Raw genomic sequence first — 24,156 nt, 5'->3', positions numbered from 1 at the left:
ATTTTTCTTCTTGTATACAATACAGATAGCCACATTTCAGTGAGGATATCCTGTTTCCTGATGGGTTCATCTTAACCGTTGTTGTAATCTGCCTCGGGAAGCCTGGTGTTATAAAGATGATAAAATATACTGAAATTAAATGGAAGTAGAAATAAACTCTCCTTTCACTGGGGCATGACTGCGCAGGGAAGGGGAAACTTAGGCGGCTGCCGCGGCTTCACTATTTTGACGTCATGACTCGTGCCGTCTCCTGTTCTCAATCAAACCTCCTTGGTTTCCTCCCATTTTTCATTGGTCCGCATCGCGTCCTTCCCGAAAATTACGTCATCACAATTATTTTTCCACTAGTAAAAATGGCAGGCAAGAAGGTGCCGTAGTCAGCCCCTAACAAATTATCAGCGTTTTTCGCATAGACAACTCGGAGTTTAGTGATTGGCTAACATGAATAATCAAGCTTCCCCCCAAAGTTGGATGTAGTATTAGGTAGAGTGGTTTTGTGGGGGCCGTGGGCTCTGGAGCTCTCTATTTCCTTGCATCTTAACAGGTGAGAGCGTAACATTCCTTATAGACCTTACAAACGTGATACCCAGGCCAGATCCAGATGTTGTTACATAAAAAAAAGCCACGAGCTCACTCACAAGAACAGAAAGTAATAGCAATAAAGATGTATTCTTTTCTGTGGCTTTAAGAAACAACTGCTAATATTGCTTAAATACATTTCTGTCTGCAGATAAGGAAGAACGCCATGGTTGAAAATTCACCATCGCCTTTGCCAGAAAGAGCTATTTATGGCTTTGTTCTTTTCCTGAGCTCCCAGTTTGGCTTTAGTAAGTACGAGCACTGCTATTTAAACGGTGATATGAGAGCATAACTGTGACACTGCAGATTTCGGCCCCTAAACCCCATTATCCTGTGATCTGATCCGTTTGCTTTTCTGTGGGACTTCTTAAAGGGCGCCCTTGAAAAATGCTCGCAGTCATTGGAGCCGACTCTGTGGGTGCTTGAGCACCCCCAATATTGAGAAAATTCTTTGTATGTGTCCATGGATGGGGTCATTTCCATTGGGCTTAGCACCCCCAATAATTTTGAAACGTTGGCTCCTATGCTCGCAGTAAGTGGCTGGTTTTGCTAACAGACAGAGGCCCCCCCCCCATGAATTCGCTATGAGTTTTAGCCCTAATATAATTAACTAAACTGACGTACTGCATATACCATTACCTTCCTCGAATTCCGCGGTGACCACGCCCATCTAGGTAAAAGGCAGGATAACTGTGCCCGCAGAATTCTCGTATGGGGCTCTGTGGTGACCACCACACCCCTCCTGATAGAAAATTGTACTTTGTGCACAGATGCTGCCCTTAGTAGTCTTCTACATGCTTTCGTCAGTGGATTAGAGATGAGGGAAGGAGGGGGGCGAGTAGTAGAAATGCAGAAAAGTTCCTCCAAGTAAATCCCCCCCCCCAACAGACACACACACACACCCCACACATGGCAGGAGAACTAGGAGGGGACGTCAGATCAGATTTCTAAGGAGGGGAGAGGAATCAGCAGGTGTCCACTATTGAATCCCCTCATGATCACAAGGAAAACTAATAGTGGAATATTAAAGAGGGTGAACAGTAGTTTATATTGATTCCTCCTTCCAACTCCCAGGGGCTGAAGCTGCTCTGGAGCAAGGAAACTAGAAGGTGAACAGTTGGCTTCTGATTCTGTAGTAGGAGGTGGAGATAGTAACATAGTAGATGACGGCAGAAAAAGACCTGCACAGTCCATCCAGTCTGCCCAACAAGACAACTCATATGTGCTACTTTTTGTGTATACCCTACTTTGATTTGTACCTGTCCTCTTCAGGGCACAGACCGTATAAGTCTGCCCAGCACTATCCCCGCCTCCCTAGTGGTTAGGGTGGTGAACTTTGGTCCTGGGGAACAGAGGAACTGAGTTCGATTCCCACTTCAGGCACAGGCAGCTCCTTGTGACTCTGGGCAAGTCACTTAACCCTCCATTGCCCCATGTAAGCCGCATTGAGCCTGCCATGAGTGGGAAAGCGTGGGGTACAAATGTAACAAAAAAAAAAAACACTGGCTCTATCCCCTCCTTCAGCGCAGTATTGGTGGCTACTGGGGGTTGGGGGAGGAGGGCTCAGGGCAGCTGAAGATAAAGATTGTATTGTGGTAGGATGAGGATGGTAATGGGACAGATCCATGAGCCTTTCTACCAGGAAAGAGGGGTATCACCCAGAGGGGGCTCGAGGTGCCTTCAAACTGGAAAGAAGGGTATTCCTGAAACAACCCTGAATGAAACACTGAGATTAGAACATAAAAATTTCTAGCAGTGAGATGGAAATATCAAAAGTAGAAGCAGAAGTATTTGGCCAAATTATTCAGTTAAATAAACCGCCTTCACAGTTGTTATAATGCTATATTGACTTTACAGTAGCAGGAGGAAAGCAAAGAGGGAGATCAAGAGGCACTTGAAGGAACCAGAGAGAAAAGCCAGCCACACACCACCTCATGCAGTAAGAACAAATGTCTTACCTGGTACAAAGTGGTACCCAGTATCCCTGAGCAATTCGAAACAGTGTTTGTTGTATCGGCACTGAGAGACAGGGATTCAGCAATCAGATTCTCTGTCTGACCTACAAGATTTGTGCTGTCTCTTATATAGTGCTATAATACTGTGGTTTAGTACAACCCAGGATAATACATACATAGCTCATTTGTGCATAAACATAATACCGATTAATAACATAACACTTGCTAATCTTGCTAACTGCCTCTCACCAATGAGTGATACCCTCTAGCACTATCCATTTTGGCAGAAGGTGCATAAAATGATACAGGCCAGACGTGTGGTTTGTAAAAGTTGGTTAAGGGGTAGATGAGGAGGTCAATACATGACCTCTCACATCTTCACACACTTGAAAACAAATTCTGCTCAAAACTAGTTTGTACCTGTATGATAGAGCTATACTATGTGCTACGTATTTTACATAAGATGCATCCCCTTTCTCTACTATAATAAAAGGCACCTTCAAGGTTCTGAAGCTGACTCCGTGGCTTCAAGTGAAGGGTTCGTTAGGATCATTAGGTTTGTCGCTCTGTCACCATCTCTCTCGGCCCCACCCTCGCGCCTCTGATAAGTCCAACGTCATCACGTTTTGACGTCCTCGAAATCACGTTTTGACGTCGAGGGCGGCGGGGCTGACAGAGATGGTTACAGAGCGACGAACATGAAGGAAATAAAAACCCTTCACTTCAGCCACGCAGTCAGCTTCACCACGTTGCAGGTGGGTGGCTGGAGGGGAGGGAAAGAGAGGGGGCAACTACCATGGAACAGGGAGGGAGGGGGGGGCAACGACCCTGGAACTGGGTGGCCCCTGGAACTTGGCGGGGGCCCGACCCTGGAACTTGGAGGGGGGCCAGGCAGACCCAGAAACTGGGATGGAGGGAGGGGGGGGGGAAACGACCCTGGAACAGGGTGGTAGGGAGGGACAGTGCACACTGGAACTTGGAGGTGGGGGGCGGACCCTGGAACTTGGAGGAGGGCCAGACGCACCCAGAAACTGGGATGGAGGAGGGGGAGAGGGGGGGAAACGACCCTGGAACTGGGTGGGTGGGAGGGAGGGAGGGAGGGACAGTGGACACTGGAACTTGCAGGGGGGCGCACCCTAAAACTGGGAGGGAGGGGGCGCGGCAGGACCCTGAAACTGGGAGGGAGGGGGCCCCTGGCACACACTCTCATTCTCACACACACACTCACTCTCTGTCACACACACTCACACATTCACTCTCGCTCTGTCACACACACTCACATTCACTCTTTCTGTATCACACACTCACACACACACACTCTGTAAAACACACACACTCCGAGGAAAACCTTGCTAGCGCCCGTTTCATTTCTGTCAGAAACGGGCCTTTTCTCCTAGTATTTAAATAACATCTAAGTGACCATCTCATTTCGTGGCCTTTACTGAATACTTGCTGCTACACTACCCCACATTCCTTTCTATTTCACCCTGACTGACTATACAATTTATAATAGCAGAAAACATAGACCTGTGATTTCCTTCAGTGGAAAATATGGCTCTTAACTCACCCAGATCGACTGGCAAGGTGGGTTTAGTCCCTGTTTTGCCCCATTGCATGCATGGTGTTATACTTTGTCCCATTAATAATTAGTTGCAAGCCAACGTATACAATTTGGTAAAGGAAGAACTAGATTAGCCTTTCAATCGTCTGAACTGACTTGGGAGGGAGCCTTGCTATGGAATGCAGAAGCAGAAAATGGAAGAGTGGATGAGTAGCCCGCTGTTGAGCTGAGATTCAATGGAAGTCAGGGTTACAGACCAATTTCTTGTGGCTTAACTGTCTACAGTGTTAGATATAAAATAGATTTCAGGCTCTTCTGGGCAGGGCAATACCTGCTACACCTGTACCTAATTGGTCTTGAATTTGGATTTAAAATTAAAAGACCATTTAATCTAAATTATTTACATAGGACCCTGACAGCACATAGTAGTGGATAACCAAACACTTAATGGAAAAATCCCTTAATTCACTGGTAAAACCAAAATGTGCAAAAACAAAACCGGGAAAAAAGACATCTAATAAATAATAAGAGAAATACCCTCGGATAACTGTTACACCGAAGAGGCTGTCATAATAAACGACTGCTAATAGAGTGAAATGATGCATCCAAAGTGCTAAATGAGTATATTCAAAACTGTGCAACATCGTAGCCAGACCAACAGAAGTCCATATAATTCCACGCTACTAGCTTAAAATCCTAAAACTAATTCCAAAGTCTTTAAAAAGAACGCCAATAACTTAGAGTTTGAAGGCTAATATAATGCAAAAGCATGTTACTTAGCTTTTAAATCTTGGAGCTAACATCCGGTCGGCGACAAGGCTGCTGAAGACTGGAGCTTGCCAGAGTAGACTATAACAAAAGTAAGTCCCCCCTGTCTACGCACCCAACTCCGCGGGTTTCAAACTTTCTTCAGGGTCTCAGGTGAAGACAAACTCTTATGGAGAACAACGCCATCACCCGAGTCCCTGAAGAAAGTTTGAAACCCGCGTAGTCAGGGGGACTTAGTTATATTCTACTTTGGCACCCTCCAGTCTTCAGCAGCCTTGTCACTGACTGGACGTTAACTCCAAGATTTAAAAGCTAAGTAACATGCTTTTGCTTTATATTAGCCTTTTAAACTGTAAGCTATTAGAGTTCTTTTCAAAGACTTACGGCTTTAGCATAGTAACATAGTAGATGACGGCAGAAAAAGACTTGCACGGTCCATCCAGTCTGCCCAACAAGATAAACTCATATGTGCTACTTTTTGTGTATACCTTACCTTGATTTGTATCTGTCATTTTCAGGGCACAGACCGTACAAGTCTGCCCAGCACTATCCCCGCCTCCCAACCACCAGCCCTGCCTCCCAACCACCGGCTCTGGCACAGACCTTATAAGTCTGCCCAGCACTATCCCCGCCTCCCACCACCGGCTCTGGCACAGACTGTATAAGTCTGCCCAGCACTATCCCCGCCTCCCAACCAGCCCCGCCTCCCACCACCGGCTCTGCCACCCAATCTCGGCTAAGCTTCTGAGGATCCATTCCCTCGGAACAGGATTCCTTTATGTTTATCTCATGCATCTTTGAATTCCGTTACCATTTTCCTCTCCACCACCTCCCGCAGGAGAGCATTCCAAGCATCCACCACTCTCTCCATGAAAAAATACTTCCTGACATTTTTCTTGAGTCTGCCCCCCTTTAAGCTAGTAGCGTGGAATTATATGGACTTTAAGATGGCCTGGCTACGCGTTTGTATTATGTTGCAGAGTTTTGAATACACTCATTTAGCACTTTGGTTGCACCATTTCCACTAAAGTTTTGCCCAATGATTGAAGTGCGCCATTTCACACTAACGGTTGTTTATTATGACCGCCTCTTGGGTGTAACAGTTATCTGAGGGCACAGTAGTGGATAAAGCGGTCCACTGCTACTCATTGTTCAACAGTATACATACTTTTACTCATCAATAGGTTGGGCAACAATCAAAGGCCTGATTTCTGCATAAAAAGTGTTGTTTTCCCCTCACAAAGCGTTTTCATTATTACTCTCTAAATGTCTAGAATAAAACTTATTCCAGCCAGTCATCTCACACGACCCCAGACACTCCCCAGATACATCATCCACCTCCACTGCGTGCACATCTGTCTCATGAATATTCATTGTGGATATCCTGAAAACCTGGCTGGCTGGGGTACCTCCAGGACTAGGTTTGGGAATCAATGGCCAAGCCTGTTTGTTAGGTCAGACCTGACATGGATTTTACTAGGTGAATGCATATGGGTGTAACTGATGCGTGATTTTCTTTCTCCCTTTCTTGCAGTTCTTTACCTCATATGGGCCTACGTCCCTGAGCTCTGGCTGTTCTCCTTAGGGCTTACATATTGGCCTCAAAAGTAAGTGTAAGAAGCAAAATTACAGTCCTTCAGTGACGTACCAAGGAGGGGCGGTCCGCCCCGGGTGCACGCCGCTGGGGGGGGTGCCGCGTGCCGGTCAGTGTCGTTCGTTTCCGTGCTCCCTCTGCCCCGGGACAGGAAGTAACCTGTTCCGGGGCAGAGGGAGCACGGAAACGAACGACGCTGACCGGCGCACCCCCCCCCCAGCGGCGTGCACCCTGGGGGGAGGGGGTTCTTTCGCCGGGGTGGAGGGGTCGCGCTGCATGGGGGGGGGTGCGTCGGCGATCCGCCCCGGGTGTCAGCGCCCCTAGGAACGCCACTGCAGTCCTTATTGCCCTTCTATTCAGATTTTAGTTTGATTCCTGAGGACATCTGGTATTTGAGCTTGGTGAAAGCTTCTCGTGCTTGGCCACTCACCATTATGAATCTAAATAAATCAGGACCATTGCTTTGGTGCTCCGGTCAAAACTTGCATACAGGTGCCACTCAGACAGAAGTTCAGCAGGAGAGCTGCCTCAAGAGTCAAAACACAGAATCTGAGAGCAGATGAGAACCCTGAGACCCTCCTAGTCTGCTCAGGTTACTTTCTGTTTATGGTACCAAAGATCCCAGTTGATTGCCAGCTTTTTCTTTGCAGCTAGGAGTCCTCCAGGCTTCTCCCTGGTCACTTCTAATTGTTACTGTTGTTGCCTTCACCTCCCCTTAGGAGGCTCAATATTTTCGAATGCTATTTCTGAATGTACTCTTTAATCCTTTTACCTGTGACATCTTGTTTTGGCTTCTTAATTTGCATTACCTGTGACTGTGAGGTATTTAAATGTTTTTGTTCTTTCTTTTCTGGCATGTCAGTGCTCAGTTAATTTAATTTCCCCTCCCAGAGCTAAAGGGAGGTGAACTGTACAAACAAAGGGTGTGGAAACAAAAATATTGACAAATATAACTTAGCGATTAGAGCACTGGTCTTGAAAACCAAGGGTTGCAAGTTCAATAGAAATTAAAGTTTCTTTCTTTTGCTTGCCAAATTTCCAAAGTAATCTCGAATGTCTTTATATTCATTGTGGAAACTTAAAAGATTAAGCCCATTCTTTTTAAGATCAGTCTTTCGCCTGAACTAAATTTGACTATTGCAGTTCAATTTATGCAGGTATTAAGCGGAGTCTCCTAAGAAAATTACAAATTGCACAAAACACGGCTGCCCGCCTTATATATAGATCGTCGCGTTACGTTAAAGCATCTCCTTAAGAATCTTTGTGTTCTTGTTCATCAGATTCTTTATGATATCGTACCATCTTATATGATAGATCTCATTAAGTTATCACCACGAAAAGCCACCTCTTCATCTAGAGAATATCTCGTATTACATTTCCCAAGTTATAAAAACTTAACCTACAAAACTATCCATAATGCTAATTTTTCTTAGCAAAGTACCAAACTCTGGAACTCATTATCCAAGTATATCAGACACTCAGTTGATTATATGTTTACTTAAAGCCCCACTTCTTTAGATCTGTGTTCAGCTAGTATGAAAATAATTTTTTTAATAGTTGTATTCTTGTATTCATAAAGTCCACACTTACTGTTCATTAATGCATCATACATCCACTTCTGAACTCTCATCCCCCGTAATCTCACATCACTCATACCTTTTCTCACAGAAATATGTATACCATGAGGCATATTTTCAAAGCACTTTGGGAGGCTAAGTTCCATAGGTTTCTATGGAACTTTGGGAGGCTAAGTGCTTTGAAAATGAGCCTCCATATGTCTTTATGCCTTACTAGTAAGAAATGCCCGTTTCTGGCAAAAATGAAACGGGCGCTAGCAGGGTAATCCCCCCCCCCCCCCCCCCGTCCTCCCTCCCGAGTTGCATACACCCCCTCCGTTCCGAGTTGCACACCTCTTCGTCCCTCAGTGACGTGGTTGCGAGGGCCACCCCGCCCTCAACGTCATCGCGTTTTGACGCGAGGGCCGCCCCGCCCTCAACATCATCGCGTTTTGACGCGAGGGCGGAGCTACAGTGACTGGAGCCTGCAGGCCAAACCGGATATCTCGGGCGCCTCAAGTTTCCGGCTTGAGGCTTCAAAGTGCCTTTTATATATATAGATGATCGCCCTTTAAGCTCCCATTGTCTCCTTCCAACGTTTCAATGTTTGTGTTCCATTGTTACATTCCTTAACGACACCTCGATTGTCTCGCATAACTCTGCACAATGTAATCCATAACCAATCTGTAACAAATTGTATTTCCATCATTTAACTCGTATTGTAAGCCACACTGAACCCGCAAAAAGGTGGGAAAATGTGGGATACAAATGGTATAAATAAATAAATAAATATTAATTGTCTTGTAATGCTTCTTCATTTGTTACATAAGCCGCATTGAACCTAAGCTTTCTTGGGAAAATGCGGGGTGGAAATGTGTCATAATGAAAAATAAAATACTTGGCTGAGATTTTAATCCAAAGAGCAAACAAACTGCAGTATATGCTAGAGTTAATAAAAGGTAATCTGATACTAAGGAATAGAGAATCCACAAACGTGGAGAACTCAAAGAAGTCCCACGGATAAATACAAAATAACAGAGAAGTGGGTAAAAAACCAGGAATCCCAGAGACTGGATCTCAGTGAAAATGAACTAAACTTTATTAAACAGTATATCGACGCGACACAACATTGTGTTTCGGCCAAAAGGCCTACATCAGGAGTCTACAAATAAAACAATACAAAAACAATATTTATAAAAACAATAATAAATGCAAATAATTACATGAAAAGAAACAGAATGCACTTGCAATTTGCATACTTTACAAATACAACATGATATAAAATAAAAAAAGAATATTTAAAAACACTGGATAATGTGAAGAACAAACTAGCTAATATCATTCAAAGAAGCGGTGCTTTGAATCATCATTTGGAGAAAAGCCCTCAGAAACCAAAGGCAAATTGCCGATGGTTTTGAACTCTATTACATGGTATGGACATACATGTAAATAGCGCTTGATTTCTATCACTGGGCTATAAAAACTCCAAAGACGTTTTTTTAATTAAATTTTTTTATGCTTTTAAAGATTGACCAAAATTTACTTCAATTAGCAAAATTGCTGACTACTTCTCTCAGCAATAAAAAATTAACGCATCATCAAAGAACTGCACTTAGCTTAATTTTCGTTTTCTTAATCCAGCACTGTCACTTTTGCGTTCAACGGGGGGCCACCGTTTCACCCCGACAAAAGGCTTCCTCAGGAACAAATGCTGAATAGTGATGCTGAGAGTAAAGAATAAAATAGAAAGGGCACAGCAACAAAATTATAAAAATAGGAGGCTTTCCAGTTTAAAACTTTATATTCTGCCTTTTCAGCCTTCCAGATTGTGCAAAGCAGATCACAAGCTAATATACACAATTCATAAAAACAACAATCTGGAGGAAATGTCCATGAATAGTAGACCTGGGAAAACCACTGCTTATCCCTGAGATTAAGCAGCATGGAATCTTCCACTTTTTGGGACTCTGCCAGGTACTTAGGGGTTGTTGGAAACAGAATCAAGGCTGTGGAGGTGGAACTAGTAAAAATGTACCAACTCCGACTCAGCTTCAAAATAAAAACTTACAATATTATAATATACTAGTAAAACATGCCCGTTTCTTGCGGCAATGAAACGGGCGCTAGCACGGTTTCCTTCCGGACCTCCCTCCCTACTCACACCGTCGGCGCTCGTCCGCCATTGTTGCGGACCTCGGCACGCCACCTTCAATCTGCTGACATTGCTCCGCCTTTCGACATCATCACGTTTGACGCGAGGGCGGGGCCGCAACACTGTGTTTTCGGTTGCTTCACCACCACGAAGGCTTCGAACCGGAAGGAAGTGCCCAGAGGACCTGACAGTGACGTCAGTGTCCTCAGAACGTTGAGGGTGAGTTTTATCATATAGGATGATGATAACTTCATTTTTATATCTTTGTCCAGGATCTAAAGTTGTATTTACCAGTACTTTGGATACTGAACAAACAAATTTAAACCCTATTATCAGTAGGAGTTGAAGGTTTGGTGTACCAAGTCCACAGCCCTGATCAGGATAATGGGCTTGATGGACCCTTGACCTGACCTGGTAGGGATAGGATAGGGGATGGGACTGCATATACCGCCTTTCTCTGGTTACAATCACAGCGGTATACATATTATATACAGGTATTTCTTTTTGTAAATGGGACAGTGGAGGGTTAAGTGACTTGCCCAGAGTCACAAGGGAGCTGCAGTGGGAATCAAACTCAATTTGACAGGATCAAAGCATGGGAATGAGGTTCATTTCTGTTGTGGAAAAGGGAAAAGCCAGTGCTGGAAGAATTTTATTTTGTTTTAGACCGTAATGCATGGGTCACAAATATGCATCCCATTATATTTTTTTATTTAAACTGTTCTGTTTGTCTTGCTCTGTTGCTTGTATATGAATGGCTTGTCTCAGGGGAGGGGGGGGATACAAGTGGATGTTTTTAAGTTTGTAAAAGCAATAAAAATATGGTAAGAGTGGGGTCCAGCTCTGTGGTAAATGTTGTGCACTGCCACGCAGCAGATTTGGGTTTGATATGTGGACCAGCTAAGGCAGGGGATACTGTGGAGGCAGCGTTCGTAGTCCCAATGTGGAGGGAGTCTTTGCCTTGCTCAATAGTACCACCTCCTAGCCAATCCTAGGGTCTAGGGTGAACTGTGTTTTGTGGCCCAGGTGAAACTGTTACAAAATTGTAAAATTTCCTCCTAGGAGGGATGCACAACAAAGCAGGCTTGAATGGTTGGTTATGTCTGATTTTAAGGAAAAAGCCCCCTTCTGCAAATTCATAATGGCTTATTGCCTGGCCAGGTGAATACGCTGATAGTGAACTGAGCTGTCTGGCCATGGAAGACTCTCCTTGCAGCTGCAGGTGGTACCAGCAACAGAACAGTGATACTGGCAGACCACCCAGTTTCCCCCCACAGACACGGTGCGCCATAGCTGCTTTGCCGCAGGGAGCCCTCTTCAAGTTAAGATGATAAGAGTCCATCTACTACTACTACTTATCATTTCTATAGCGCTACTAGACGTACGCAGCGCTGTCTAAAAAGTAATTATTTGGGTAGTGCATTTGTTTGGCTTGACAGTAAGTGACTTGCTCTTTAAGTAGAAGCCCTTTTCTGCTAGGTCTTTACTGTGTGTCCTGCTACGGCACTAAATACGGCCTTTCTTTTGTAGGTACTGGGCACTTGCGGTGCCTGTATACCTGTTGCTTACTCTGGGCTTGGCTTACATCATGCTGTTTGGTATAAATATGATGAGCACAGCTCCACTGGACTCCACAGACACTATTACAGGTAGGTGAGCCCTCCTTTTTTTTTTTTTGTTACGTTTGTACCCCGCGCTTTCCCACTCATGGCAGGCTCAATGCGGCAGGCAATGGAGGGTTAAGTGACTTGCCCAGAGTCACAAGGAGCTGCCTGTGCCTGAAGTGGGAATTGAACTCAGTTCCTCAGTTCCCCAGGACCAAAGTCCACCACCCTAACCACTAGGCCACTCCTCCACTGTTGCTACTATTTGAGATTCTACATGGAATGTTGCTATTCCACCAATGTGGCCGCGCAGGCTTCTGCTTCTGTGAGTCTGACGTCCTGCACGTACGTGCAGGACGTCAGACTCACAGAAACAGAAGCCTGCGCAGCCTTCTACATGGAATGTTGCTAGCAACATTCCATGTAGAATGTCCAATAGTATCTATTTTATTTTTGTTACATTTGTACGCTGCGCTTTCCCACTCATGGCAGGCTCAATGCAGCTTACATGGGGCAATGGAGGGTTAAGTGACTTGCCCAGAGTCACAAGGAGCTGCCTGTGCCTGAAGTGGGAATCGAACTCAGTTCCCAAGGACCAAAGTCCACCACCCTAACCACTAGGCCACTCCTCCACTGTTGCTACTATTGGAGATTCTACATGGAATGTTGCTATTCCACTAGCAACATCCCATATAGAAGTCGGCCCTTGCAGGTCACCAATGTGGCCGCGCAGGCTTCTGCTTCTATGAGTCTGTATGTGCAGGACGTCAGACTCGCAGAAACAGAAGCCTGCGCAGCCTTCTACATGGAATGTTGCTAGTGGAATAGCAACATTCCATGTAGAATCTCCAATAGTAGCAACATTCCATGTAGAATGTCCAATAGTTTCTATTTTATTTTTGTTACATTTGTACCCTGCGCTTTCCCACTTATGGCAGGCTCAATGCGGCTTACAGGGGGCAATGGAGGGTTAAGTGACTTGCCCAGAGTCACAAGGAGCTGCCTGTGCCTGAAGTGGGAATCGAACTCAGTTCCCAAGGACCAAAGTCCACCACCCTAACCACTAGGCCACTCCTCCACTGTTGCTACTATTGGAGATTCTACATGGAATGTTGCTATTCCACTAGCAACATCCCATATAGAAGTCGGCCCTTGCAGGTCACCAATGTGGCCGCGCAGGCTTCTGCTTCTATGAGTCTGTATGTGCAGGACGTCAGACTCGCAGAAACAGAAGCCTGCGCAGCCTTCTACATGGAATGTTGCTAGTGGAATAGCAACATTCCATGTAGAATCTCCAATAGTAGCAACATTCCATGTAGAATGTCCAATAGTTTCTATTTTATTTTTGTTACATTTGTACCCTGCGCTTTCCCACTTATGGCAGGCTCAATGCGGCTTACAGGGGGCAATGGAGGGTTAAGTGACTTGCCCAGAGTCACAAGGAGCTGCCTGTGCCTGAAGTGGGAATCGAACTCAGTTCCTCAGGACCAAAGTCCACCACCCTAACCACTAGGCCACTCCTCCACTCCACTTCAGAAACTGTGGACCGTGAGGAGTCAGATCATCAGAGGACAGACCTCATCCTGCTAGAATCCATTAACGTGTACTGCGAGGTGCCAGGAAATGCTCTTAAAAAGGGGGAAGTTTTGCAATGTAAAGGGCATTATTGCATGTTCAGATTAGAGTTGGTTGAGTTATAAATTGATTAATGCCATTCTAGGGATTTTGCTGGGTCAGAAAGGCAACTATCTTTATTTAGCTTCACCGGATCCTCTCAAATTGTGACTGAAATGTGGGTGGTTTTTAAGCACTTCAGGTGCAGTGGGACTGGTTAGCGTTCAGCTAATAGGTTTGCCTTTGGGACCTGTAGATGTTACTGCTGATCACCGAAGGAAGTGCATTCTGGGCTAAGCAGACAAGGTTAAAACAGTATAAGAAAACCACTTTCAACATCTTTGTTTCTTTGCATTGCTCTCTTTTAACCCCTTATTGTGGAGACATTTACTTTTTGTTTTTTTCTTCAATTCTCTCCTTCATTGCCCTTCTGTTCCCAGCATGGTCTGTCTTGAGTCCTTTCAGCCACTCAGTGTTTTTGTCATCCCCCAATCTTGTGCCTGGTGCTGATATGTAAAATATGCATCTTCCCAATGTGCTGTTGGAAAGCCACCTTCTCACTTGTGCGATGGTCTGGTACTTGCAGGAATATGAGCTATGGGCACTAGAAAACCACACATATTCTCTTGTGATCGCTAGCGCACGAGAAGATCCAGTAGGTCCTCTCTGGTGAATTCTCCCTACCAGATCTGATATATCCATTAAAAAAGGTGAAGAAGGATTTTCTGTTGTAGCACAAACCCTGGGAATAGGGGCACCTTGCCTTGTATCCTAAGGACTTCTCCTTTACATCCAGTTGTCTGGAACTGACTGTTGCATGTGAGGTGCATCTGGGATACACCCCTTCTTTGCTTGGGTCTGGAAAAAAAATTGCATAGAATCCTGTATTTTTCCTGTCTTAACCCCCCTCCCCCACACACAACACACTTTTTAAAGATACCCCTGTGTAGCCCGGGTTGATGAATCTAGAACTGCACAGTATATGTACAGAGCCAAAAGGGTTTCGAATATCCACTTTATATAAACAGTAGATCAACATTTCCCAAACTGTGCACTGCAGCACTCTGGTGCGCTGCAGCAAACTCTCAGGGATGCCGCGGCAAATCTTGACCTCCCTCCCGCCACCTACAATCCAGCATCACTCGCTACTTTCCCCTCCCGCATAGGTCCAGAATCCCGCAGGTCCAGAATCTGCCGCTGCCTGTTTGTTCCCCCGCTGCAGTTCTTGCAGCTTACGTTTTCGGGCCGTCCGCAATTCACACAGGCACTGCGGGGCCTTCCTTCTGCCGCGTCCAGCCCTCGCAACAGGAATGTTACAAAGAAAATGTTTTATGCAATGTGGAAGCTTAAAAGAGTGAAACCTTTTTTCCCAAGGGAGATATTCCACAAGCTGGTGCAATCATTGGTACTGAGCCATCTGGATTACTGCAATTCCATTTACGCAGGATGCAAAGTGCAAACCATTAAGAAACTCCAGACTGCCCAGAACACCGCAGCCAGACTCATATTTGGAAAGACGAAATATGAAAGCGCCAAACCTCTTAGAGAAAAATTACATTGGCTCCCATTAAAAGATCGAATTGCATTCAAAATCTGCACCTTAACTCATAAAATCATTCATGGAGAGGCCCCATCATATATGTCAGACCTAATTGACTTACCAACACGAAATACCAAAAGTTCATCACGTACTTTCCTAAACCTCCACTACTCCAATTGCAGAGGTCTTAAATACAAATCAATACATGCATCTAGCTTCGCCTACCGCTGCACACAATTATGAAATAAACTACCGAATACTATAAAAACTACGCACGACTTGACAACCTTCCGGAAGTTACCGAAGACGTACCTGTTCAAAGAGACTTACAAAAAGAATCCTCCTTAATGACTTGTTTCCTAATCTATACCAGAACCAACCAATATTGATCCCTTCTGATTTGATTATTTTATCATATTATCATTATTGAACATTACATTTTTTTCCTACTCTCACTTGTATGTTATGTATTATCATTTTATTTACCCTACCTACCTGTTATTCTTGTACATTAACTGTAAGAATATGCTGAACCTCTTACTCTGTTAATGGTGATGCCATTGCTATATACCGTATTTTTCGGACTATAAGACGCACCGGACCATAAGACGCACCTAGGTTTTAGAGGAGGGAAATAGGAAAAAAAAATTTTTCCTTTTTCTCTCCTCTAAAACCTAGGTGCTCCGGTGCGTGTTGTCCGAGTTTTGGACCGCCGTCCTGTACTTACACGATGCCGTGTTCCGTGGTGGTCTAGTGACGTCGGGGCAGGAAAGAGCCCCCTCTTTCCTGCCCATCGCACTGCTCTCCGTGCTCCTCACTGCTTCCTGACGGTCTCGGCGAGATATCAACCCTGTGTCCTAATGGCCAAAATATCGCTGAGACCGTCAGGAAGCAGTAAGGAGCACGGAGAGCAGTGCGATGGGCAGGAAAGAGGGGGCTCTTTCCTGCCCCGACGTCACTAGACCACCACGGAACACGGCATCGCATAAGTACGGGACGGCGGTCCAAAAACGCTACCTTCGGACTATAAGACGCATCCCCCATTTTCCTCCCAAATTTTGGGGGAAAAAAGTGCGTCTTATAGTCCGAAAAATACGGTAATGTAAGCCACATTGAGCCTGCAAATAGGTGGGAAAATGTGGGATACAAATGCAGCAAATAAATAAATAAATAAATAAAGTTGCATCAGAGAGGGCCGGAAGCAGCAGACTAAGAAGGCCTCGGAGTGCGTGCCTGTGTGTATCGCAGACGGACTGAAAATGTAAGCTGGAAGCACTGCTGTGGCGGCAGTGATCCTGGACCTGCAGGAAGGAAGGTAGCGAGTGATGCTGGATTTATGGGAGAAGAGAGGCTACAAGGAAAGGTGTGCTGGACTTTCTGGGAAGAGGGGGCTGCAGGGAAAGGGAGATCTATGTGGCGGGGGGGGGGGGGGGGGAGTGCAGAGACCCATGTGGCCGAGGGGGGGGGGTGCAACGAAAAATTGCTCAAACATTAAGGGTGCTGTAAACTGAAAAAAAATTGGGAACACTTGCAGTAGACGATGATGTCAGAATGTCTCTGTAGTCCGTTTGGACTCATTTTGTAGCCAGGAGGCTGCTTCTGCCTGACCATACATTAAGTGATTTGGGGACTTGATATTTTATCCATGAATGTGAAGCCTATAGCCAGCTTCTTTCTGTTCATTGCTCAGAATATCCACTGGCATCGATCATGCTTTTACTGCTTATCATGTCTGTAGTGCTACTACACATAGCTTTATTTCTAGAATTCCTTTTTGTAAGTTTGTTTTGTAATATATTATATTTGTCTGGGGGTTTTTGTGCTTTCTTGGGATTAAAAGTGTGCACTTTATATTAACACTAGTAAAGAAGGCCCGTTTCTGGAACGAATAAAACGGGCGCTAGCAAGGTTTTCCTGGGAGTGTGTATGTTTGAGAGAGCCAGAGTGAATGTGCGGGTGTATGACAGAGTGAGACTGTCTGTATGACAGTGTGTGTGTGAGAATGAGAGTGTGTGACAGGGCCCCCTCCCCTGTTCCTAATGCCCCTCACCCCGTTCCCTCCCCTCCTTTTCCTCCTCCTTCCCACACTTTGGGTTCCTTAAGGCTTTCAAAAGGCTATGTACCCCCGTGACCCTAATGCCCAGTATCCGGATACCCCACCGCTTTCCTCCTCACCCCTCCCCCAAGATGTAATACTTTCACGTCCTTCATTTTTTTTAAAAAGTGTCCTATCTACCCTGTGTACAAATGCCCAGCATTCAGATTGTGTTCCTCTCGTAAATTTTCATTTCTTTCATTCATTCAGAACTTGCCCCCCCCCCCCCCGAACACTTTTGGTTCCTTCAGTCTTTTAAAACTGTCCTATGTACCCTGTGTGCTAATGGCTAGCATTGAGATTGTTTTCCTGTCCCAAATTTGCATGTCTTTCAGTCGTTCAGAACTCCCCCCTCCCCCCATTTAACACTTTCGGTTCCTTCAGTCTTTTAAAACTCTCCTATCAACCCTGTGTCCTAATGGCCAGCACTCAGATTGTTTTGCTTTGCCAAATTGTCTGTCACTGATGTCACTGAGGTCAGTGCGTGCCTGCCTAGCAGACCACTTCCGGCAGGCACGGTCCCAAGCACATCCTGTTGGAGGTGAGAATTATTATATAGCATGCCTTAGGGGTTTATATGTGCTGGAATTTCGGGGAGTGAGGGGTATATGTAAACGTAAAGATTGCTGATGGTCCGGGATCCTTTTCTTTCTTCCCTCACACTGAGAGCAAGAAGCTCCATGATAAATGTTCTTGGTGGACCCTCTAGACAGTTACTTTGGATATGTTTCTTAGGAGTTAACTGCAGTTGGGATTGGGATGATGGGGTCAGAGGGGAGCTTTTAAAGTTCATTCTGCATATTGGAGGGAGTTATAAGAGTGCAAGCTTTTTCCGGCTATTTGAAATTGTGACGATGGTCGGTTGAGGGGAAATGGAGCAGCAGGGACTTTATACACTTCCAACATATCCTTGTACCTGAGCCATCTTCCTGCTGCTCCCCCCTTTTCTGACTGAATTGTAACTTATGTACTGCAGAAGGATTTTCTGTCTTTTTTTTTTTTTTAAGGGGAAGGGATGTGGGTTAGAAATGGGGGGGGGGGGGGATTATTCTCAAGCAGGATCAGGTCCACTGGTAAACCTAATATATTGTTCATCATTTGTGAAGGTTGTGCTTCTTCTGTTTGTTGTCCTTTCAAATTGTTAGACCATATGAGAGGGTGAAGGTTTAGGTGGGTGGGAAGCAGAGCTAATAAGAGACATTGTACTCGGTTACTTTGCTGTTTTTTTATTGATATATATGAAGTGAAATATATATTTTTTTCTGAACAATTACAAAGAAAGTCTTTGTGGAAAATACAGCACAGAATTTAACAAAGAACATAATAAAAGTACTTCAAAATACTTCAAACAACTAAGGCAATATGAACTGTGCTTATTAGCCCACTACATGGGGAGTCTGACAATAAGGAAATTCTGGAAGAAAGAATATTTTGGGATTAACTCTAATAAATGAAAAGTGTAAGACCTGTACTAAATTATCCTAATATGATGATACTAGTAAAAAAGGCCAGTTTCCGAAACAGATGAAACGGGCGCTAGCAAGGTAATCCCACCTCCCTCCCTCTTGAGTTCCAGAGCTTCTCCCCCCCCCCCTCGGCGCATCACCCAAGCCCCTACCCCCCCCCCCTCAGGCATATAAACCCCCTCGCCACCCGCAGCCGCCAATACTAACACTGTCCAGCCGCTGCTGCTGCTTCTGTTGAGCAGCAACGGCCTGGACAAAAAGAAAAAAGCAAAAAAAACATTTCAGACCTCAAACAGTGCTCCGTAGACAGCCAGCTGGCATTGGCTGTCGTCTCTGCAGCCGCTCCTCCTCCCCCCCCCTCCCCCACCGTGACTTCGCTGCGCTCCTCCGGGGTCTTCCTCCAGGGGCAGTGACGTGAGGGGAGAGGAGGAGCAGCTGCAGAGATGACAGCCAATGCCAGCTGGCCGTCTACGGAGCACTGTTTGAGGTTTGAAATGTTTTTTTTTTTTCTTTTTGTCCAGGCCGCTGCTGCTCAACAGGAGAAGCAGCAGTGGCTGGACAGTGTTAGTGTTGGCGGCTGCGGGTGGCGAGGGGGTTGGTGTGGCCGAGGCGGGGGGGGGGGGTATGGGCTTGGGTGATGCGCCGGGGGGGAGGGGCTTGGGTGATTCGCCGAGGCAGGGGGGGGTTTGGGTGTTGCGCCTAGGGGGGGCACTGAGAGCTGTTTCGTAGGCAGGGAGAGGAATACTCCTCCCCCTGCCTGGCGGGGTTGTTGATGTTCGTCGGGTGGGGGTGGTGGTTTGGTGATATGGCGAGGGGGGGGTCTGTGTTGCCCCTTTCCCTGCACTTGCTCTGAAGTGGCAGGGAGCGGCGCACTGACAGCTGATTCCCAGGCAGGGGTGTTTCCCTACTCCTCCCCTTGCCTTGGAATCAGCTGTCACTGACGTCTCTGACGTCAGTGCGTTCTAGCCTGCCTAGCAGACCATCTCCTAGGGAGCCACGTTCCCAGGCAGGTTAGAACGTTGGAGGTGTGTATTATTATATAGGATATAACCCACTGAAGGACAAGAAAACACAAACCCTTTCCCTTCTAGGAAGAATTGGAAATTTTTATTTTTATTTATTAGGACATTGTTCCATTGATTTGTACGTTTTGCCCTCAAGTTTAATAAAAAGAGATTTAACCACATAACATACCTTGGGGGTTATTTAGGGGCTGGGGGAGGTGCTAGAAGTTTCCTTCAGTTTGTACTTCGGCTCAGCTGGAAGCAGGACTGGCATTAGCAGATGGCAAACGGGACAAATACCCTGGGCACCCATGTCAAAGGGGACCACAAGCCTGCCTGAATCTAGAGAAGGTGTAGCCTGCAAGAGATCCTGGGGGGGGAGGGAGCTTCTTAGAGTCCTTAGATTTTTAACCTGGTTCCCTGCATGTCTAACACTAGCTTTGTGTACTATGACCCTTCATTACCAACCACCCTTTTCTTGTTTCTTTATCTATTATCCACTCCCAGCTTTATTGCAGTCATTGAAGCAATGACCCTGAGTTGGGGATCCCTGTGGAACCAGCAATCATGAGCTTTAAGTCCGACTACCAGATGTCAGCACTGGACAGTGACTGGGACTCCATCACCCCTAATCCATGACCGCTGTGCTCTAGCTGTGCAAAACCTGTTTACATCCTAGCGTAGTTTTGGTTGTTGCTAGAACTTTTGGTAGTAACATAGTAGATGACGGCAGAAAAAGACCTGCACGGTCCATCCAGTCTGCCCAACAAGATAAACTCATATTTGCTACTTTTTGTGTATACCTTACCTTGATTTGCACCTGTCCTTTTCTGGGCACAGACCGTATAAGTCTGCCCAGCACTATCCCCGCCTCCCAACCACCAGTCCTGCCTCCCACCACCGGCTCTGGCACAGACCGTATAAGTCTGCCCCGCCTCCCACCACCGGCTCTGGCACAGACCGTATAAGTCTGCCCAGCACTATCCCCGCCTCCCAACCACCAGCCCCGCCTCCCACCACCGGCTCTGGCACAGACCGTATAAGTCTGCCCAGCACTATCCCCGCCTCCCAACCACCAGTCCCGCCTCCCACCACCGGCTCTGGCACAGACCAAATAAGTCTGCCCAGCACCATCCCCGTCTCCCGTCACCGGCTCTGCCACCCAATCTCAGCTGAGTTCCTTAGGATCAGTGACGTTCCTAGGGGGGCTGACACCCGGGACGGATCGCTGATGTGCCCCGCCCCCCCCCAGGTGCACGCCGCCGGGGGGGGGGGGGGTGCCGCACACGTCTGTCTTTCGTTCCATGCTCCCTCTGCCCCGGAACAGGAAGTAACCTGTTCTGGGGCAGAGGGAGCATGGAACGAAGGACAGGCACGCGCAGCACCCCCCCAGCGGCGTGCACCCGGGGCGGACAGCCCCCCCCCCCCCCCCCCCTTGGTACACCACTGCTTAGGATCCAGTCCTTCTGAACAGGATTCCTTTATGTTTATCCCTGAGTTGGGGATCCCTGTGGAAGCAGCAATCATGAGCTTTAAGTCCGACTACCAGATGTCACCACTGGACAGTGACTGGGACTCTGTCACCCCTAATCCATGACCGCTGTGCTCTAGCTGTGCAAAACCTGTTTACATCCTAGCGTAGTTTTGGTTGTTACTAGAACGTTTGGTAGCGATGCTTTAAGAAAGACTGATTTCTGGCACTTCACTTTAGTGCTACTGAATAAACCACTTTAAGGGGTTTTCTATATTATAGCAGGCACAAGCACTGGGAGGGCAGCAGCTATGAATATATTCAGCGATAAAGCATGTTTTTTCTGGTGTGTTTTCTGCAGACAGTTATGCAAAACCTCAGCAGAGCAAGCCGTCTTCAGAAGAAATGCTGCCTGCACTGAAAGACATCCCCATCAGTGAAGTGAACAAAATGCTCTTCCTCTCTGCTCAGAACGATTTCCACCGGGACTGTTATAAATAAAAACTTTTCAGGTATGACACAGGGGCATCCAGAACTTTTACTTTTTAACAATTTTTTTAATTGGTGACAAGGTCTTTACATATTGTTGTTTCAAATGTTGTGTTTACTATCTTACTTTTAAACTGTGTAATTGTTCCTCATGCACTGTAGCCTTTTCTACAGATTGTGTAAGCCACATTGAGCCTGCAATTGGTGGGAAAATGTGGGATATAAATGTATTTAAATAAATACCGTAACAAGTTACAATGTAAAAGCGCAAAACTACTACTTAACATTTCTAGAGCGCTACTAGGGTTACGCAGCGCTGTACAGTTTAACAAAGAAGGACAGTCCCTGCTCGAAGGAGCTTACAATCTAAAGGACGAAATGTCAAGTTGGGGCAGACTAGATTTCCTGAATAGAGGTATAGTGGTTAGGTGCCAAAGGTGACATTGAAGAGGTGGGCTTTGAGCAAGGATTTGAAGATGGGCAGGGAGGGGGCCTGGAGTATGGGCTCAGGGAGTTTGTTCCAAGCATGGGGTGAGGCGAGGCAGAAAGGGTGGAGCCTGGAGTTGGCGGTGGTGGAGAAGGGTACTGAGAGGATAATAGAGTCAATGCCAAGTGCAGTGTTACAGACAAAAGTACAGGAGACATTCTGTCATCCATCTTTTGCTATTTGATGCCTAAGCCCTTCCCCCTCCCTCCCCCCAAAACCTCCCAACCCTCCTCCAGCCTAATAGGAGATAATGTTGATGATGATCATACAGTAGTAGACACAATTCCTACAGTCCAGAGAACCGAAGCAAAGACACATAGGTGCCTACAAATAAAACAAAAACTGTCTATAAGAATGCAGGGCAGAGTTTAAAATCAACAATCAAAGCCCGCTGCACTAACCATTAAGCTACTCCTCCACTCCAGGTTTCTTCTAGTCTCCTGACAGAACTCATTGGGGGGGGGGGGGAACCCCAGCTACAACATCCTTATCTCCCCCTCCCCAGGACACCCCACCCCCACCTCACATGTTGCCTCTCCTGATCCCTTATGAGTGTAGTCTATTTATTTCATTCTTCCCCGTGAACTCCGCTCACTGGACAAATCTCTCTTGTCGTCCCCCTTCTCCTCCACTGCTAACTCCAGGCTACATTCCTTTTCCCTCGCGGCACCTTATGCCTTGTATAGACTTCCTGAGCCTGTACGTCTTGCTCCATCTTTTTACCTGTCTTCAAATCTGTGCTGAAAACCCACTTTTTCACCACTGCTTTTGGCTCCTAGCCTCTACTCAATTGCCCTCCCCTTGTTCCTTCTCATCCAGTACTTCCCTCACCCTTAATTGTCTTGTTTGTCTGTATTTTTTTTAGATTGTAAGCTCTATGGAGCAGGGACTGTCTTTCTGTGTCAGGTGTTCAGCGCTGCGTGCGTCTGGTAGCGCTATACAAATGCTAATAATAATTTAACAGGAAACCACAACCCAATGATGACAATGTACTAATTTAAACATCCCAAATGTGTGTGTTTAAGGGAGGCAAAAGCATGTCAAGCCTCCCACAAGGCCAGAGCATGCACCTGATTCTTCCAACTGCAAAATGACGGAGCTTCTGCAGATACCCATCTGTAATATACATTTAATAGCCACCAACCTCAATTTTCAAAATAAAATAATTTTCCTTTTCCCTCCCAGGTCCTCGACATCTACCGCTTGCAACAAATAGACCTGGGGAACTAAAGCAATCGACGTGTGGAGGGTATCTCTCAAATAATGGTTGAGTGCAGTCCAAAAAAATCTGAACACATCAGCAGCTCCAAGAAGAGTGAAAGAATGAATTATCCTCTGCAGAACATTTAAAGCAGTGGGCAGAAGCCCTGCACGAAAGAGTTGCAGCTGTGAAATGTAAGCGCTGTGCAAGAATTGAAAATGTGTCTCCTGTAACATAGACGTCAGCACCATCTTTGATGTGCTTTTTTAAGAGCTAAAAGTAAATTTCCAATTCTGCAGGGGGATTCCCAGATCCCTCTCTCATCTATCTCATAACAATCCATACTCCTCCTCCCCCCCCCATATGGCCACTGATCGCCATGTGAAAGCCAGCGATAGATAACTTCTCAACGAGAGAGTTGATGAAAAACTCTGATCTTCTTCCCCATCCTCGCCCCTAAGGCTTGGGCATACAGGACCTTTTCAGCACCAGCATTGGACTGTTTGGGGGCTGGGCACAGGGACACAGAACCTGCCACCCTCAGGACTGGGGGAGGGGGCGCTGGGCCCAGGGATGCAGAATCTGTCACCCCTCATTTGCATTTCTGTGATGAAGCACATGTCAAGCAACAGTTTTATTTGGAAATGATATTAAAAAATTGTTGTAAATCACTTGATTGTGTTGGCCAAGAATACCTGAGGGCCCTGAGTTATGGCTTGAAATTGTTTTAAAGATCAGTCTGTATATTGATAGCATTACAAATGTCATGGTGTATATTGGGTCTGTATCCAAAGGTTGGACGGAGCTAAGGGAGTCTGTTCTGTGGACCATCTTGAAGCAGGAGTTGAATGCTTGTCGCAGGTTAGGCTTCTGTGGAATCTGAAACATGGCTTGTGATAGAGTGAAAGCGACACGTGACCATGATACTCCTTACAGCAGAAGGGCAGTATCACCTGTTAAGTGCACACCATCAACCAGTTTCCTTCCATGAGCTTGACATCCATTAAATGCTTCCAAGCA

At 46.1% G+C, this 24,156-nt stretch overlaps 1 protein-coding gene across 1 annotated transcript; it reads left to right on the top strand.

Annotated features, from left to right (window-relative positions):
* The first annotated feature begins 320 nt into the window (after positions 1–320).
* PIGP (phosphatidylinositol glycan anchor biosynthesis class P) lies at positions 321–23,807 on the top strand. The gene is made up of 6 exons (XM_030202216.1): positions 321–544; positions 731–827; positions 6,398–6,470; positions 11,696–11,814; positions 21,321–21,471; positions 23,121–23,807. The coding sequence occupies exons 2-5, from the start codon at positions 746–748 to the stop codon at positions 21,458–21,460; spliced, it is 414 nt and encodes a 137-aa protein (XP_030058076.1). The 5' UTR covers positions 321–544; positions 731–745; the 3' UTR covers positions 21,461–21,471; positions 23,121–23,807.
* Positions 23,808–24,156: the final 349 nt, after the last annotated feature.

Source organism: Microcaecilia unicolor, chromosome 4 (assembly GCF_901765095.1).
Source record: "Microcaecilia unicolor chromosome 4, aMicUni1.1, whole genome shotgun sequence".
Taxonomy (NCBI): Eukaryota; Metazoa; Chordata; class Amphibia; order Gymnophiona; family Siphonopidae; genus Microcaecilia; species Microcaecilia unicolor.
The sequence above is the reverse complement of the archived record's forward strand: the minus strand, read 5'-3'. Positions and strand labels throughout refer to the sequence as shown.

Excerpts from the sequence above, each read along its gene's own strand:
- PIGP (XM_030202216.1), top strand. The coding sequence starts at position 746 with ATGGTTGAAAATTCACCATCGCCTTTGCCAGAAAGAGCTATTTATGGC. Across the intron at positions 828-6,397 it reads GAGCTCCCAGTTTGGCTTTA|TTCTTTACCTCATATGGGCC; the intron begins GTAAGTACGAGC and ends CCTTTCTTGCAG. Across the intron at positions 6,471-11,695 it reads CTTACATATTGGCCTCAAAA|GTACTGGGCACTTGCGGTGC; the intron begins GTAAGTGTAAGA and ends TTTCTTTTGTAG.